At 40.8% G+C, this 19144-nt stretch overlaps 1 protein-coding gene across 1 annotated transcript; it reads left to right on the top strand.

Moving 5' to 3' along the window:
- Nucleotides 1–3629: 3629 nt before the first annotated feature.
- Nucleotides 3630–11907, top strand: LOC119892197 (E3 ubiquitin-protein ligase DTX3L-like). Its single transcript, XM_038704343.1, has 4 exons — nucleotides 3630–3720; nucleotides 5232–6206; nucleotides 10686–10903; nucleotides 11015–11907. Exons 1-4 carry the CDS (start codon nucleotides 3715–3717, stop codon nucleotides 11082–11084), a joined length of 1269 nt encoding a protein of 422 aa, XP_038560271.1. The 5' UTR covers nucleotides 3630–3714; the 3' UTR covers nucleotides 11085–11907.
- Nucleotides 11908–19144: the final 7237 nt, after the last annotated feature.

Below are 19144 nucleotides of genomic sequence, written 5' to 3'. Positions count from 1 at the left end.
GTGAGCGTACAGCTTGTATAACAGTGTAAAATAGTGCGGGTACAGCTTGTATAACAGTGTAAAGTTGTGCGGGTACAGCTTGTATAACTGTGTAAAGTAGTGAGTGTACAGCTTGTATAACAGTGTAAAGTAGTGAGCGTACAGCTTGTATAACAGTGTAAAGTAGTGAGTGTACAGTGATCATACAGCTTGTATAACAGTGTAAAGTAGTGAGCGTACAGCTTATATAACAGTGTAAAGTAGTGAGCGTACAGCTTGTATAACAGTGTAAAGTAGTGAGCGTACAGCTTGTATAACAGTGTAAAGTAGTGAGTGTACAGCTTGTATAACAGTGTAAAGTAGTGAGTGTACAGCTTGTATAACAGTGTAAAGTAGTGAGTGTACAGTGAGCATACAGCTTGTATAACAGTGTAAAGTAGTGAGCGTACAGCTTGTATAACAGTGTAAAGTAGTGAGCGTACAGCTTGTATAACAGTGTAAAGTAGTGAGCGTGCAGCTTGTATAACAGTGTAAAGTAGTGAGCGTGCAGCTTGTATAACAGTGTAAAGTAGTGAGCGTACAGCTTGTATAACAGTGTAAAGAAGTGAGCGTACAGCTTGTATAACAGTGTAAAGTAGTGAGCGTGCAGCTTGTATAACTGTGTAAAGTAGTGAGCGTACAGCTTGTATAACAGTGTAAAGTAGTGAGCGTACAGCTTGTATAACAGTGTATAGTAGTGAGGGTACAGCTTGTATAACAGTGTAAAGTAGCGAGCGTGCAGCTTGTATAACAGTGTAAAGTAGTGAGCGTACAGCTTGTATAACAGTGTAAAGTAGTGAGGGTACAGCTTGTATAACAGTGTAAAGTAGTGAGCATGCAGCTTGTATTAGCCATTAATGTCTAAACCGTTGGCAACAAAAGTGAGGACACCTCTAAGTGAAAATGTCCAAATGGGGCCCAATTAGCCATTTTCCCTCCCCGGAGTCATGTGAGTTACAAGGTCTCAGGTGTGAATGGGGAGCAGGTGTGTTAAATTTGGTGTTCTCGCTCTCACACTCCCTCATACTGGTCACTGGAAGATCAACATGGCACCTCATGGCAAAGAACTTTGAGAATCTGAAAAAAAATTGTTGCTCTACATAAAGATGGCCGAGGCTGTAAGAAGACTGCCAAGACCCTGAAACTGAGCTGCAGCACGGCAGCAAAGACCATACAGCTGTAACCCTAACCCCCCCATACATGAAGAGACAGAAAATGCACAATAAAACAACAGAAACATTTCCTTCCATTTTCAATTTCTTTAAGCAGTCTGACCCACAACAAATCCAAGAAAAACCAACAAATGCACATTATTCACAGATACACTGTGGATATTTTGAGAATGTGTTGTCCAATAGTTAAAATAAGGATCATTCAGAGTTCAGGGAGCAGCTTTTAGCTTTTAGGAGGCGATCTCAGAATGAGGGAGTGACTGGACCTGCAATAAGGGATGCAATTAAACTTTTCAAATTTGCCAATTAATACAACATTTTATCGTGTAGTAGCCTGTATACACACATTTATTTCTATTTTGCACTTGATTTATTTAAACTTTACAGTGATAAAGCAGATAAAGTAGACATCAGTACAGTAAAGTAAAAAAAAAAAAGTCCCCCAAACAGCTGTCAATATCAAACAAAAAATAATGCATTTAATTTCAACTGTAACAATCATCAGAAGTGAACCATTCAAAAGTAGTTTGTCACAATTGCATCCGTTGTTGCAGGTCCAGTCAGAAATAGAGCAAACAAAAAGGGGTGATGATGGTGCAATGGATAAGATGCCTGCCTTTGGTGTGAGAGACCTGGGTTCAATCCCACATTATGTCCCTGAGTAAGACACTTAACTTCTCATTGGTCCAGAGGTGTATGACCTCTGGCGTGTACAGCAATTGTACATTGCTTTTGATAAAAGTGTTGGCTGAATGTAATGATGGGCATTGCAGTCATATTTTTGTGGGTCCCAGCACATATTGGCATCAAAGGAAACAAAATGGCAGATAAATACATCGATGTGGCAGTCAGTAAGACAGAAATCAAGAGCGTTATTAAACAGAGAGAAGGAAAAGGTGGCAAAAGTTATGGTAGGAAGAGAGGAAAGGGGCGGTGGTTTTACAAAAATCAGAAGAGAGTGGGAGAAAAGAGATGTGCAGGAACAGGAGAGAAGAGACAATTCTATCAAGACACTGGATTAAACAGCACTTTATTCACAGTAGGTAAACAGGTAATAAAGAATAGTCTTCACTATACACAAGGTGTCCCTCAGTGAAAACTGTAAATGTTAATATACGGAACTTTAGACAGATTCGTACATCATTAACGGATACAGCAGCGATTACATTCCTGCACTCTGATACTGGCTCATATTGAGTACTGTATCACAAGTTGGTCCTATACGAGTCATGCTGCTATTGGGCCAATCGAAGTATGCTACAAAAGAGCATTGAAAATATTAGACAAGAAACCTTCGTCATATCACCATTGTCAAATTTTAGATAAATACAAGTTTTTAAATTTTGCTAATTTCAAATTATTTAAATCAGCCTGTCTAATCTATAAGGTCATACATGGTTTGGCGCCTCCACCACTGAGTGATTTTATTAAACAAAAGTCTAGCAGTGTTGCCGGGACTCGAGTGACCAGAGCCACTATGAGAGGTGATTGTGACTTGGCGTTTAGGCGAACTGCCTTTTCACAGAACGTTCTGTCATATCAGGGAGTGAGCTTCTGGAATAGTATTCCACTGTCAGTGAGGGGAAGCACAAGTCTTCCTACCTTTAGGAGTCGTTTAAAAGTGTGGCTGAGGGACACACAAACATGTGATCATGTTTAGTTAATTATTATATATCAGACATAAAACAGAGTTAGTGCATTATTAAAAAGGGATAAGGGATTTCAGTGTAAAATGGGTCAGTGCAATATCAGGTTAGACAGGGCATGTGCAAAATTGTGGCTTGTGTAATATAGTCGATGCTTTGCTATTTTTATATGTCCTTTGTTTTCCACTCTTGTTGTTACTGTCTGTTCTGACATGATGTGATCACTGTTTTTGTCCTTGTTTCTCTGTATATAGCCTGTGTATAGTGTATTTGTATGTATTTATTAATTTGTGTGTAACATCAACCTGTCAGGGGGTCTGCAGATGGAAATTAGCCTAAGGCAACAATCTGGCATATTTACATTTGTGAAAATGTTCATTAATATGTATTTTCCCTTTTTGTTTTTCGAAAAAACTACAAGAGACAGTCCGGCACATCATGGTACACTGTCAGAAGTATGAGGGGAACAAGAGGGAAATGATCCCAAACCTTAGAATGGAAAGAATACACTTGATTTATAGATAATCTTCTATAAAGAACTCAAGAGGTAAGTGCTATGGGATTATTTAGCATTATCTTAGAGTAATCAATATGATTGAGAAGATGTGAGGCTGTTTTTCTTTGTTCTGTTTTAAACTAATTACCAGTCGTTGTGATCCACGCTCCACACCAGCTGGTGGCGGTAATGCACCAACCCGCTGTGTGCTAACCGCCAACATCATTCAATAAAGAAGAAGAAGAAGACAAAGGGTGACGTCACGGGGCGGAAGTGATGTACTTGTTGGTCACCGTCGGGTTCGCTGAAAGACCCAACCTGAAGCTGAACCTGAAGCGAAACGAAACTTGGTGTTACTGGCTCCCAGATAGAGCTCTGCAGTATGGAGGTAGGTTCCATAGACTTCCAAATCAAACTACTTAGGGTTAGGGTTAGGGTTAGCTAGTATCAACAGATTTTACTGTCGGTGTGTTTGTTTTTCTCAAAAACACGGAGCACATTGCGGCAGTTGATCTCTCTAACGTTATTTGATTCAGGCACAGAAAACAAACAGTCCACATTTTACAGCTTGGATTCCAGACGGGGAGAAGAAGGAAGATTTAATTGGACGTTAATATTTGTAACCCACAGAAAACAATCCACAAATATTTCACTATCTGCAAATGTGTATTGTCATATCCACAAAAATACAGAGTGACTTCTACACAAAAACAGTTTTAGCACGTTTGCAGATTACTTTCTGTCAAATTGTGGGTCATGTTACATTTGGAACTTCCTTTTTACACGTTCTCTTCTGTGCATGTGGTCTCGCACAGACTTCACTCCGTAAAAAAAATGGTAGACTTTAAACGTACGTTACAAGTCAGGTGGATATTGTAGCACGGAGCAGGTAAAGCAGATGTTGGTTTCAGTTGTTTGCTGGGCTGCGGCGCTCACCTGCTGCCGGGATAACAGATCGCAGGTGGAAATGTACGGAAAAAAGACAAGTTCTCAGTCTTTTAGGCGACTTTATAAAACATACTGCTGACGGAGAAATGGAGCAGACAGGGGAGAGAGACCTGAGGTGTGTGTGTCATAGTGGGAAGAGAGAACTCCGAGTGCAACAAAACAATAATAAGAATGTTCGTGTTCAGTAAAGGCTGCTCTCACAGGCTGGAGATTTGTTTTGATGGGGGGGCGGGGTTTACAATCATGATGCCGGTGTTCTGACGATATATGCTGCCTTGTCGAAAAATGCCACCTTATGTGTGCACTTTTCCAATCCCATAAAGTTAACTCTCACAGTATTATGACATCTTCTGTTTTTTGATTATATTGTAACATCATTTCAGGGGCAGCGTCAAATCAAATAATGCTCCCACCACAGAATCATTTTATATTGCACCACTGCTCACTCCCTGTGTACTGTAAGGAGATGGGGAGCATGTTGAAATACTATATTATATACTGTACTATATTATGCCATCTTTATTTAAGATATCAGGGTAGCGTATTCTGATAGACTAATAATGATTTTTTGTTTTGATGTTGATGACGGCATGCACAACAGCAAGGTTGCACAGATTTATGGCCGTGGAAACAGACCGCACTTGTGAGTCATACGCATGCGCAGAACCGCTAAGTAGCACATCTGGATAGGTAGCATAAATCGACAGAACACCGGCTCAACGTTGTGATGTCTGTCAGCCATCGGCGATGGACGTTGGCCCAAGTTTATGGCATTTCACTTGTCTCCTCATTTTGCTTTTCCTCTGGTCAGTTTTTCTTGTTTTCCAGCTCGGACAGACATTAATGTCTGTTTTGCTGCTGAGTTCTTCAGCGCAGGCATAATATGCCTATGCGCTGTCACTGCTGCATCATCGCTGATTGCTAACCTTCAGCTGTCATTTCTTCTTGCAGTTTATCACAGATATCACAGTAATCATTGATGAAGCTTATTACAAAGAAGACCCTGAAGTATTGAAGATTCTTCAGCCTTACAGTAATAAGAGAAAAGATTCCTGCTATGAAGTGAGAGGAACCTTTGAGGAACTGGACAACCTTTCAAAGAAACTTTTAGAACTGAGGCCTGACTCCAGCCCAAACACTCATGGACAAGATGGCCGTGCTTCAACTCCTATCAAACCCGTGGATGTATCTGGAGTTGTTATGGCTTACATTGAGCAAAAATGTGCCAAAGAACTTAACAAAATTCTAGGGAACAGTTTTGTGATTGAAACCCATCCTGACCCCAGAACAGTACACAGTAAACCCAGCAGCACAGTGCAGGTGACCTTCAGACCACGCCAGGTCCCCATAAATCCTGTTCATGGGGACTTTGTCAGACAGCGATTCATCACATTCTACCAGAGAACCGCCTCTGACCTGCAGGTTACGTCTGTCCCTGTGAGTGCACAGGACCACAAAGACCTGCAGAGGAGATTTCCACAGCTCCTCTTCAAAGCCAGCCGCAACAGATGTACAGCGACGGGGCCTTTTGTGCACATTGCTAAATTAAAAGAGTTCCTTTTACAAAATACACAAAGCTCATTCAAGAGTCCGGTGAATAAAGGCCCAGTAGACACTCCAAGCGGCAGAACCTCAGGTCCTGCTAAAGATCCTGAAGATGAGTCATGTCCAATCTGTATGGAACCAATGGTAACAACAGACAAAGAGACTCTGCGGTGCAAGCACTCGTTCTGCAGGAAGTGTCTACAAACAGCTTTTCAATACAAACCTGTATGTCCGACATGTGGAGCGCTATACGGCATTTTGACAGGGACGCAACCTGCTGGAGGCACAATGAAGGCCACTAACAGCTCCTCATCTTTGCCTGGATATGAGAGATATGGAACAATAACCATCCATTATTACATTCCAAGTGGCATCCAAAAGGTAAGATACACTGAACAAGTTCATTTTCACTTTCCACCTTGGAGACCATATTGGAAAAACTCTAAGGAAAACCTTTTCAAATGTGTATTTCATAACACATAAGAAGAAATACATTTGCCACCAGTCCAGAAATAGTGATTTTGCCACATTGTAAAGAGGTTTTAAACAGGTTAACACGACCCGTGCACACTTTATGGTTACATGATTACTGAACGATTTTTAGAACAATAACTAAAACAGAGGAGCACATATTGGCCCAATGGCATCCCGGCATCTGTTCACTGCAGAGGCTCTATCCGCAACCTGGAGGAGAAATTAGTACACATGAGTGTATTATTATAATATAACATTAAATATAAGTTCAGTTAATAGTATACTATTTTACCACTAGTGGAATATTAAAACCAGTTTAACCAGTTAAATCCTGGCTCTACATCGGTCTCTAATTTGTTAAAGCTGAGTACTAACTTGATAATAATCATATTGTTCACTATTTTAAAATTTGCTGGGCAAACTTCGGGGGAGGGGGGGCAGACCAAGCAGACTGTAGTGCAGAGACGAGTGCACACACGCTTTTGTGTTTATGTATTTCACTAATAGAGCAGCCCTCGACAAAACTATACAAACCAGCTAAAACGGTATTAAAGCACAGATAACAATACTAAGGGGGTTAAAATGAGCAAAGAACTGACAGGACTCATTTACCATAGAATTTATAATAGTCCTTAGACTGGAGATATCAGTCCTCAATTTATCTTCCATCTGTAAGAGGATCCCAACACAGCATGAAGGCCCTCAGTCTTCATAAGACTGTGAAATACGCTTGCAGAGAGAAGGTGGAAAGTTGCCCAATATTGCTTCATAAATAAAAACACACAGCACCAATTACTGGAGTCGACACTTAGGCAGAGATGAGCAGCCAAATGTGGAACCCAGAACCCGATGATGAGTGGAAAACCGAACACCACGGAATACTAATGTTTAAGGTAGAAGGTTGTTCATTAGTTATGAATTTTGTTGTCTGGTCAATATGACTCCCATTTTATCCAGCATGGCTCCTCTCCTTTGAGCGATCACCGCACCCGCTGTGGCGCTGGTCCAGTTGTTTGGGCCAGGTGGATTGTGGTCTGCTGCTCAGTAACCCAAAAACCCCGTCGGAAAAAACAGATAAAAAAACAAAAGGGTAGAAAAGTTTGAAGCTGAACTACCGGCTGCTGCTTCTACAAGCGCTGCTGGTTGCCATAGCTGGCTGTCTGTCTGTCTGTCTATCTCTGTCTGTCTATCTATCTATCTAGCTCTGTCTGTCTGTCTGTCTATCTAGCTCTGTCTGTCTATCTAGCTCTGTCTGTCTATCTATATCTGTCTGTCTATCTAGCTCTGTCTGTCTATCTAGCTCTGTCTATCTAGCTCTGTCTGTCTATCTAGCTCTGTCTGTCTGTCTGTCTATCTAGCTCTGTCTGTCTATCTAGCTCTGTCTGTCTGTCTGTCTATCTAGCTCTGTCTGTCTATCTAGCTCTGTCTGTCTATCTAGCTCTGTCTGTCTGTCTGTCTAGCTCTGTCTGTCTGTCTGTCTAGCTCTGTCTGTCTGTCTATCTAGCTCTGTCTGTCTGTCTATCTAGCTCTGTCTGTCTGTGTATCTATCTAGCTCTGTCTGTCTGTGTATCTATCTAGCTCTGTCTGTCTATCTAGCTCTGTCTGTCTGTCTAGCTCTGTCTGTCTATCTAGCTCTGTCTGTCTGTCTATCTGTCTAGCTCTGTCTGTCTGTCTATCTATCTAGCTCTGTCTGTCTAGCTCTGTCTGTCTGTCTGTCTAGCTCTGTCTGTCTGTCTGTCTGTCTAGCTCTGTCTGTCTGTCTAGCTCTGTCTGTCTGTCTGTCTATCTAGCTCTGTCTGTCTATCTAGCTCTGTCTGTCTATCTAGCTCTGTCTGTCTATCTAGCTCTGTCTGTCTGTCTAGCTCTGTCTGTCTGTCTAGCTCTGTCTGTCTGTCTATCTGTCTAGCTCTGTCTGTCTGTCTATCTGTCTAGCTCTGTCTGTCTGTCTATCTATCTAGCTCTGTCTGTCTAGGTCTGTCTGTCTGTCTGTCTAGCTCTGTCTGTCTGTCTGTCTGTCTGTCTGTCTGTCTGTCTGTCTGTCTGTCTGTCTAGCTCTGTCTGTCTGTCTGTCTAGCTCTGTCTGTCTGTCTGTCTAGCTCTGTCTGTCTAGCTCTGTCTGTCTGTCTATCTATCTAGCTCTGTCTGTCTGTCTATCTAGCTCTGTCTGTCTGTCTGTCTAGCTCTGTCTGTCTGTCTGTCTAGCTCTGTCTGTCTGTCTGTCTAGCTCTGTCTGTCTGTCTATCTAGCTCTGTCTGTCTGTCTGTCTAGCTCTGTCTGTCTGTCTGTCTAGCTCTGTCTGTCTGTCTGTCTAGCTCTGTCTGTCTGTCTGTCTAGCTCTGTCTGTCTGTCTAGCTCTGTCTGTCTAGCTCTGTCTGTCTGTCTATCTATCTAGCTCTGTCTGTCTGTCTGTCTAGCTCTGTCTGTCTGTCTATCTAGCTCTGTCTGTCTGTCTGTCTAGCTCTGTCTGTCTAGCTCTGTCTGTCTGTCTATCTATCTAGCTCTGTCTGTCTGTCTGTCTAGCTCTGTCTGTCTGTCTATCTAGCTCTGTCTGTCTGTCTATCTAGCTCTGTCTGTCTGTCTGTCTAGCTCTGTCTGTCTATCTGTCTAGCTCTGTCTATCTGTCTAGCTCTGTCTGTCTGTCTGTCTAGCTCTGTCTGTCTATCTGTCTAGCTCTGTCTATCTATCTAGCTCTGTCTGTCTGTCTGTCTGTCTAGCTCTGTCTGTCTATCTATCTAGCTCTGTCTGTCTATCTATCTAGCTCTGTCTGTCTGTCTGTCTAGCTCTGTCTGTCTGTCTGTCTAGCTCTGTCTGTCTGTCTATCTATCTAGCTCTGTCTGTCTGTCTATCTATCTAGCTCTGTCTGTCTGTCTATCTGTCTAGCTCTGTCTATCTATCTAGCTCTGTCTGTCTATCTATCTAGCTCTGTCTAGCTCTGTCTGTCTATCTAGCTCTGTCTGTCTATCTAGCTCTGTCTGTCTGTCTATCTGTCTAGCTCTGTCTGTCTGTCTAGCTCTGTCTGTCTATCTATCTAGCTCTGTCTGTCTATCTATCTAGCTCTGTCTGTCTATCTATCTAGCTCTGTCTGTCTGTCTATCTATCTAGCTCTGTCTGTCTGTCTATCTATCTAGCTCTGTCTGTCTGTCTATCTGTCTAGCTCTGTCTGTCTGTCTAGCTCTGTCTGTCTATCTAGCTCTGTCTGTCTGTCTATCTATCTAGCTCTGTCTATCTATCTAGCTCTGTCTATCTATCTAGCTCTGTCTATCTATCTAGCTCTGTCTATCTATCTAGCTCTGTCTAGCTCTGTCTGTCTGTCTAGCTCTGTCTATCTATCTAGCTCTGTCTGTCTGTCTGTCTATCTATCTAGCTCTGTCTGTCTGTCTATCTGTCTAGCTCTGTCTATCTATCTAGCTCTGTCTATCTATCTAGCTCTGTCTGTCTGTCTGTCTAGCTCTGTCTGTCTAGCTCTGTCTGTCTGTCTGTCTATCTAGCTCTGTCTGTCTGTCTGTCTATCTAGCTCTGTCTGTCTGTCTGTCTGTCTATCTAGCTCTGTCTGTCTGTCTGTCTGTCTAGCTCTGTCTGTCTGTCTATCTGTCTAGCTCTGTCTATCTATCTATCTGTCTAGCTCTGTCTATCTATCTAGCTCTGTCTATCTATCTAGCTCTGTCTGTCTGTCTGTCTGTCTAGCTCTGTCTGTCTGTCTGTCTATCTAGCTCTGTCTGTCTGTCTGTCTATCTAGCTCTGTCTGTCTGTCTGTCTGTCTAGCTCTGTCTGTCTATCTAAGTTCTTCTCACAGAGGAAGAATGTGGATGGAAAGCTCACACTCCAAGTGGGAGGGGTAGAAAGTAAAATGAAGATTTGTGGGTTGTCCCTTTAATTTTCAATTTCAATTTTATTTATATAGCGCCAAATCACAACAACAGTTATCTCACAGCGCTTTTCATAAAAGAGCAGGTCTAGACTGTACTCTATGATGTGATTTACAGAAGCCCAACAGTTCCCACCAAGAGCAGCACTAGGAGACAGAGGCAAGGAAAAACTTCCTTTTAAGAGGCAGAAACCTCGAGCAGAACCATGGCTCAGGGTGGGCGGGTCTTAGGCATTTACCAGTCCTAAGAAACTGTGTTGCCCCTGCTGCCATATAAGTATTTTCTTCAAGTGGCCATTTTTATTTTGTTATTTTTATGTTTTATTTTGACGGGTTAGAACAACAGGATTCCCACATTTATAAGTTTTTGATGTAAGTATGTTATGTGCTTCTTCTAAAATGTAATTGGTCAAATAAAAAAGCTACTGTTGCCTAAGAACTGGGGACCCCCAGTCACTTGAAAGCCCATGTTCAACTTGACAGAACATCACTAAAGAGGGAAACCTCTGCTGTGTCTGCAGGAGGGGCATCCAAACCCCGGGCAGCCGTATGAAGGTGTATCCCGCACAGCCTATCTCCCAGACTCCTCAGAGGGCAGAAGGATCCTGAAACTGCTGAAGCAAGCCTTTAATCAGAGACTCATCTTCACTGTTGGTCAGTCCACCACCAGTGGCAGGAGCAACACGGTGACATGGAATGATATTCACCACAAGACCTCAACACACGGAGGACCAACTCAGTAAGGACTCTTATTTGGCAACATTACATGATGTACCACCTTAAATGTAATCATCATTACAGGTCTCGCATGATTTCACAGAGCACACTAACTCTGTGATTGTCTTTTCAGCTATGGATACCCAGATCTGGATTATCTCAGCCGAGTTCGAGATGAACTGAAAGTCAAGGGAATTGAATGAATCACTTTGTCAACACGTGAACGTAGAGCTAAGATGACACGACGTTAGAGTAGCTGGAAGGGGTAATGGCAAAGTGGACTACAAACTAGTAGGGATAATGAATGTCATTTTGACACCATTTGATGTTCCACAAATAATTATACCATCTCACATTAGTTTACCATAGATTTAAAGGTCTTTTTTTCAGTTTTAAATATTATATTTTTATTTTTTGCCTTGTATATGTATGAAATCACTACATATGGAACAACTGATTTGAAAGTGACCTGAGATTAATAATAAGGATGTAACTGGATCAAATACAAATAATAAATTAGATTTACAGCCCTGTGTTAGATAAAGTGGGACAGGCCACTTCAGGTTGAGTGGGACATGCTAGTAAGCACAGTGCAGCATTTTTTAGATTTAAAAGCAGATTTAAAAGTTGTTGGTAAGAAGGATGTATCTGACTATCAAATTTCAGGTTGGTAATTTCTTAAATCCACTAGGCTCCACAAAAGATGGCACCCATACAAAGAAAAGAGGAACAGAAAGAGAGGAGTGAGTGAAAGGGGGACAGGGGCATACGGAGAAGGTAAGGACAACGACGTAGGAAGGGAAATAAACTCAGTGGAGCGAAGAGAGAATGGGAGTGGACGTTGAGGAATACTATGTGACTGAAGGACAGGAACCTAACCTGACATGGACATAACAAAAGCGAGTGAAAGGGCTGCTGAGAGACCATGCATCAGGTAAAAGCCCCCAATCGTTTCAGAAATGCATTTAGAAACTTACTTACATAGCCTAGTATTAATAAACTGAAGACATTTAGGCTACTCGCAAACATGATTCTTTTTATGCATTGTTGAATATTTCTAACTAGATTAGATCTCTTTGAGTTACTCTACACGAACACATTTATATACGTTATATATATATATATATGTGTATATATATATATATATATGTGTATATATATAATATATATATATATATATATATATATATATATATATATATATATATATATATATATATATATATATATATATATATATATATATATATATATATATATATATATATATATATATATATATATATATATGTATATATATATATATATATATATATATATATGTATGTATATGTATATATGTATATATATGTATATATATGTATATATGTGTATATGTGTATATATATATATATATATATATGTATGTATATGTTATGTTATATGTTGCTAAATGTTAATATAATATTAAAATGTCTAATAATACGTTGTTAAGTTTCTCAAATGTTTAATAGTTAATTTTAACCTTATATAATATAGTGTCCCACTTTATCTAACAAAGCGTCCCACTTAACCTGATTGCTTCCAGTTTGCCCGAAGAGGGTGTCAGATGGTGTTTAAAGATAAACAGTTAACTGTTAATAAATTGGCTTAATTTCACCATAGATGTAAATGCTCTGTATTTGTATAGCACCTTCCTAGTCTTTTCAACCACTCTAAGCGCTTTTACACTACATCTGCATTCACACTGAGCCTAAGTGCTCAAACAGAAACTAACACACACACATTCATACAACATTCATACACTGGCCGCCAGGGGCAAGGACACTTCAACATGCAGCCTGGAGGAGCCAGGGATTGAACCGCCGGCCTTCCGATTAACGGCAACCCGCTCAATCTCCTGAGCCACAGCCCAAGATGCCTTCACAACAACCTATTTAAACAAAATACATACAATTAATACAATTAAAAATAAGATTTTAGGTTGTTTAAAATGCAATTTACATAAAAAGTGTCCCACTTTACCAGACTTCACCCTAATCTGATGGTATAATATAGTATAACAGTCATAGGGGACGTTTTTCTTTCTGCTATGAGTAGGCTACTTTTATTTCTAATTGGCTACTTCTACACTTTCCTGCTTATAGCCTACTTATCTACTTTTGCTTAACTTTTTCAATGCAGTAGGCTACTTGCAGAGTACTTTTATTTTTTTAAAGGATCTGAATAGGCCTATGTGACTTTGCTCACCACTGGCTAAAAAAGCTGGTTGCAAAGAGGTTGGAGAGTTTTTAACTGCATCAGTAATAATTTAGCACGCATTTGGCTCTCACTCTTTGATCATTACCGCATCCATCGCTTCCAACTTCCACTCCGTGTGTGCACGCATCCATGTTGCCTGGTAACGAGCGTGCCTGCCACGGGATCACGGAATTCACCCGCAAACAACACATTTTAATTTCTGATCAGCTTAACGGCTCTGGCATTTAGTAGGCTACAGAGAAAGCTATGAACTCAGCACAAAAATGATCCATTAATTGTATATAGCGGGACAACTTCGAGGACGTTTTGTCTTAACTTGGCGTGAGAAATACGAAGTGTGGCGTGTGAACTGGCTGAAATGCGTGTGTCTCACAGTGAATGCGTGAGATTTGAGAGCCCTTGTGGGTACGAGTCACTCTCGCCTGATTGAGAGGTCGCCACGATAACGGCTTGTCAATCACAGATAATCCCGCCCTGAAGCATACTCTGCTTCATGGTCTATTTTCCTCTAAACAGGACCAACATTTACTAAATGAACATCATGCTGTGTTGAAGAAGACTTAAAACTAGCGAGTGAGACCGTAAACTCATTATGAAAGTGTTTACTGAGGGAATAAATCAGCCTCATTTTGCCGTTATTTCTGTTGAAGCCATACTACTTTTTGCAACCAGAAGAGTCGCCCCCTGCTGGCTATTCGATAGAATGCAGGTTTATGGAACTTCTGCATTTTATTCAAGTCTCAGACCGGAAGCGTCCCACTTGGTTGTGCTCTGTAAGTGATGCTGCGTTCCATTTACCTCGGAGGTCGGAGCTGGGAATGACGTCAGCCGTTGTTTACAACTAGCCAGGTTAGCTATTGATTCGCCGGTTGATTTAAAAAAAAACGCATTGTAGCACTGTAGCAACACGTCCACAGACAGCTGTTGGACAGCACTTTGTGTACAAACATTTCTATGAGACACAAGTACACAGAAGTGCTAATAAACAGTATAAACTAGAGGTTTCACTAACTGTTGATGCCCCAACAGCCATCTTGGATCGTGAAGTCGGGGTAGTGCGGTTCTTTTGATTGTTTTGTTTTTTCTATTAAAGCTTCTATTCATAAACAATATGTTGAACATATAAAGCAGAGAAGCATACAATACCAGGGGAGCATAGGGTTGACTGAAAAACAAACATTGTCATAGGAAAGGAAGAATTCAGTCCATATATTGCCAAAAAGTGCAAGACCAAAATAAGTGATGCAAGTCTTCTTCAGCCATTTGACAAAATGAGCAGTCCACATCAATGTCCTTTTTATATCTTCGTAGAAATACCTTGCAGGGATAAAAGCCATGCAGCATTTTAAAAGATACTTCCTTAACCCTATTTAAAATTAGATATTTGGAAGGTAGGCACCAAATTTGGGGTAAGGTTATTCCAATAAGGAACAGCATTTGGGACAGAGACTATTTCTTTTTGAAACAGGGTACGTATAGATCGGTTATTGTTTCTCAAGTTAGAGGAGAAGCAGATCTGGCCAACAGTCATCGTATAAGGATCCAGTGGCAAAAAAGTTGGTACGGATACTATATGATTTTTAAGAAGCAGTAGAGCACCAGAAGGGATTGCATCAAAAACTAAAGCATATTCCTTTGGCAGTATAGGAATACCATATTTGTCTAGAAGTTCGGAGTATGACAATAATTCCCCACTAGAACTGAGGAGCTGTATAACCAGTTTTCCAAGAACAATGATTTGTGTTTATACAGAATGTCTGTTGTTGCAGATGTAGTATTTTTGCAGGGAAAAGTTGTGTTTAGAAACTAAAGACCAGGAAAGGAGCAATTGTTTGTGAAAATTTGATAACTTTAAGGGGATTTTTTTCAACATTGTAGCTGCAAAGTAGGAGGAACTTAAGACCTCCAAGCTTTGAAAACAGGTAGTTCGGAATAAAATTCCAGATTGAGTTTGGATGTTTTATCCAATTTATCTTAAAGGTATTGTTGAGGGTGGAGAAGTCAAGAAAGTTTAGACCACCATTTACATAGGAGTTCATTAATACTGATTTTCTATTTTTCCATACAAAGTTGTATAGCAGGTTATCAATGACCGCAGAGGTCCGTTTGTTGACATCTAGAGATAAGGCTGCATAAGTAAGACCAGATATGCCCTCAGCTTTGGTAAGCAAAATTCTTCCTTTAAGAGAGAAGCCTCTTTGAAGCCATAAATTACATTTTTTCTGCACCTTTCCTACCACTGGGTTGAAGTTCAAAGAGCATCTGGTGTCGTTGTTTTTGTTAATAACAATTCCAAGGTAGGTGACGGACTCTTTGACTGGAATGGTAGAGATAGACGTAAAGCAGCTTTTGTGGGCGAGCAGCTCACGCTTACTGATATTTTAAAAAAGACCAGAGGCTTTAGAGAATGTCTTAATTGTATCGATAGCATCCTTTAAAAATAAAGTGGTATCATCAGCTAGTTGACTAATTATTATTTCTTTTCCAGCTATTGTGATACCTTTCAAGGGGCTGGTCTTAATAAAGTCAGAGAGTGATTGAGCACAGATCAGAAACAAGTATGGTGAGACAGGACACCCCTGCCTGACACCAGGCTTTAGGTCAAATCTAGGTGAGGTGCCTCCATATAGTTTAATTTAGCAATTTGCATTCTTTTACATGGTTTTAATGGCTGCACAAAAGTAAGTGCCAAAGCCAAATTTATCCAAGGCCTGTAAGAGAAAGAGAAAGAAAAGGGGGCGTTTGGTTTTCAATGCTTTCTGTGTATACGTGATGAAGGAAGGGAGCAAGTTGTTCTGCAAAAGCAATATAAAATTCAGCGGTTGGCCATCAACACCTGGAGATTTGTTAAGTTTTAGACGGTGAATGGCAGACAACTTCATCTGCAGTTATTGGGTTATCACGGAAATCTTTTTGGTCATTCAATATCGATTTTGTTTTAGTGAGGTACCTTAAAAAGGTGTTAGCTGCTACCTCATTATAGTGAGATGTATAAAAAGTGGAACAGTACATAGCTATCTTTTGGGGATCAGAAATAACACCATTAATACTGAGTTTTTGAATAGAGTTGGATTTGTTGCAGGATCGTTCTAATTGGAAGAAATAAGCAGTGTTTTGCTGTCCTTCCTCCAACCACTTCCACCTTGACCTCACAAAGGCTCCCTCTGCTTTTTCTCTGTATATTTCATTCAGGCGATTTTGCTGTAAAATTAAATCCTGTTTGTCATTTTCTGATAGATTGTCAGGCATAATCTGAAAAAGAGCAGTTATTTTGGTAATTATCTTTGTTTCTTCCGCTTTTCTAGATTTGGACAAGAAGGACCCATACATACCCTCTTAAGAATTTTGACACCTCAAATATGAAGAGCTCCCAGTTTCTGGAAAAGCATTTCTCTAGTAAGGCCTTGTTCCAGAAACAATTAATCAATGTTTGGATCTTATTAATTACTAGGTCATGTTTTAAAGTAGCATTATTAAGTTTCCAATAGGAGCCTCTTAATGCTTGACTAGCTTTGGAACTAAGAGAGATTTGGAGTGACACAGCTCTGTGGTCTGTTAAAGGAGTTGTTAGTATATCGACCAAAACATTATCACTATTAAAGTGGTCAGAATTAACCAATAATCAATATGTGACATTGAAGTGCTTATTATTCCATGTATAGAGTTTAACATTGGGATTTTTCCCCCTCCATATACCTATTAAGCTGAATTTTTGCATAAATAGCAGCAAATTGGAAGATGAGGGATTCATTGAATTTGGAGGCCATCTGTCTAAGGAACCATTTAAAGCAATGTTGAAGTCACCACCCCTCAGAAGCAGTAAATTTGGGTATTTAGAAAACAAATATAAAAAACGGGATTCCAAAACATCAAGGAAAAGGTCATTTTCATGTCTGGTGTTATACCCATAAATGTTGGCAAGCATGAGAATGTTGTTATCAATATTAACAATTAATAATATGTAACGGCCATTGGGGTCACTTTCTGAGTGCAAGACTTCTCCATCAAAGTTATTCTTTAAGATAGCAACCCCTGCAGATCTATCTGAACCGTGCGACAACCATTGAGTTTTCCAAAAGGCAGCATCATTTACCACTGAGTGTGATTCTTGAAAAAAAAAAAAATTAGTCTTTCGCTGTTTTGCGAATAAAAACAGAGCTTTACACTTAATATTCTCTCTTAATCCCCTGGCATTGAGAGAAACAACTGATAAAGACAGTGTAATAAGTATTCAGTTAAGTAAACAACAACAACAACAACAAACAATTTTCATCCCTTAAGAAAACTAAGTCTAAGGACTTTGGACTAGGCCAACCAGGAACGACATAACCTTATACTTACAGGGCCCATTAGCTTGAAGTGGAGTTGTAGGCCTACCTATGAACAGCGATTATACAAAATGTGAATCGTGTCAACAGATGACCATCCGGGAGGACTTGCAGTGTTAGCCTGAGTCGGTTGTGCTTGTAGTGGAGACAGCGGTGGGCGTATCTCCTTCCCTTCTATTATCACGCGAGTCCCAGCAAAGTGAGCTTTCTTTCCTTGTTTCTTGGCCGTATCGATCAGTGGCCAAATTTTCTCCCGCAGAACCTTGTCAGCCGCGGTTAGATCTTCTGTAAACCTCAAGTTGTTCTCTTTGAGGAAGCTACAGCCCTTTGCCATTCTCCACACCAAGTCCCGCGCTGATCTGTTGGAAAAGCGGATGATAGTCGTCCTCGGTCTCTTCTGTTATAGCAGCCCAGACGGTGTACAATGGCAATATTTTCTTTGAACTTGAATGCGTCTCCCCGACAACAGCACAGCAAATGTCGGTGACTTTCTCCTTTATGTTTTCTTGTTTGATCTCGGGGATACCGTGGAGTCTGAGGTTCCATCTGCGCTGATACCTTTCAGCCTCGTGGATTTTCAGTTCCATCTCGGACAGCCTCTGGATATTTTTCTCACACGTGGTCTTTGTCGATCTCATGTCTGTTTTCAGGCTTTCAATCTCGGTAAACAAAAAGTCAATTGATGTTTTTAGGCCTTCGATGCTGACCGTGTTATGATTGATCATGCTCTCCAGATTATCAGCTCGCGTGTGCAAATCATCACCTTTGAGTCTCTTTCCCTCTGGTTTGGCAGGAGTATCTGGGTCGGATTCTGGCATGGGTAATAGCTCTGGGCTCTGGCTGCGGATGTTGGAGAAAGAGTAGTCATGCTCGCAGGCAGCATGGGCAGCAGTTGTAGAGCGAGCCTGGACACCAGTGGTTATAGCAGTTGCCTTTGTGTCTTTAGGTGAGATTCTCGTCACGTTTTTGGTGCACAGCGTTTTTTCTTTCTTTTTATGCTTAATGCCGTGCTCAGACAGAGACATGTTGAGAGTTAGCTTAGCCGGGATAGGCAGAGTTAGCTTAGCCGGGATAGGCAGAGTTGTGGTTAGCTGGCTAACAGTGCTCGCCGGTCTGTGGTGAAAGTTGCTATGTTGGCAAAGCACTTTCCCGGTGAAGTTAGACAGTGCAATACATTGCAAAGACAAATTTACGAGGTGTTCGGAGTCCAAATGGAGTTTGAGAGGAGGATAATAAGGGATGAAAATTGAAAACGCCGATTCAGCCATGAACTGTTGCGACTTTACTAGGCGCCATCTTGCCAGCCCCACTGCGGTAGTGCGATTCTCCCGATTTCCAAAGTCGGGATTCCGACTTAAGGGGGCGTTCCCTTTGAAATTTTGACCTTTGAACTCGGAAATTCCGACTTCCCATGTCAAATGAAACAGGTTACAGTTAAAGAATGCCTTATAGCTGTGCAGTATTATAAACAGCCTGGATTGAACCCAGCAGCTGATACAACATTCATTATAACCAGGAGAGACTTGACTTGGACTCTAGCTCAGAGACTGCGTCACGGTTTTGTTCCGTCCTCTGCACAGCTTCATACCCGTCGGTTGTGCCTGCCTGACTTTGATTTGATAGGAATACATAGCATCTACATGTATGACAGTACACAATTATGTATAAATACACAAAGTATTCACCCCCCTGAG

The sequence above is a fragment of the Micropterus salmoides genome, unplaced genomic scaffold (genome assembly GCF_014851395.1).
Source record: "Micropterus salmoides isolate LMB-PRFRI ecotype aquatic unplaced genomic scaffold, ASM1485139v1 Ms_hic_scaffold_7, whole genome shotgun sequence".
In the NCBI taxonomy this organism is placed as follows: domain Eukaryota; kingdom Metazoa; phylum Chordata; class Actinopteri; order Centrarchiformes; family Centrarchidae; genus Micropterus; species Micropterus salmoides.
Note: the sequence above shows the minus strand (reverse complement) of the source record. Positions and strands in the feature narration are given on the sequence as shown.

Bases quoted from the DNA above. Each gene is read 5' to 3' on its own strand.
- LOC119892197 (XM_038704343.1), top strand. The intron at 6,207-10,685 runs GTAAGATACACT...CTGTGTCTGCAG, and splicing joins TTCCAAGTGGCATCCAAAAG to GAGGGGCATCCAAACCCCGG. The intron at 10,904-11,014 runs GTAAGGACTCTT...TTGTCTTTTCAG, and splicing joins ACACACGGAGGACCAACTCA to CTATGGATACCCAGATCTGG.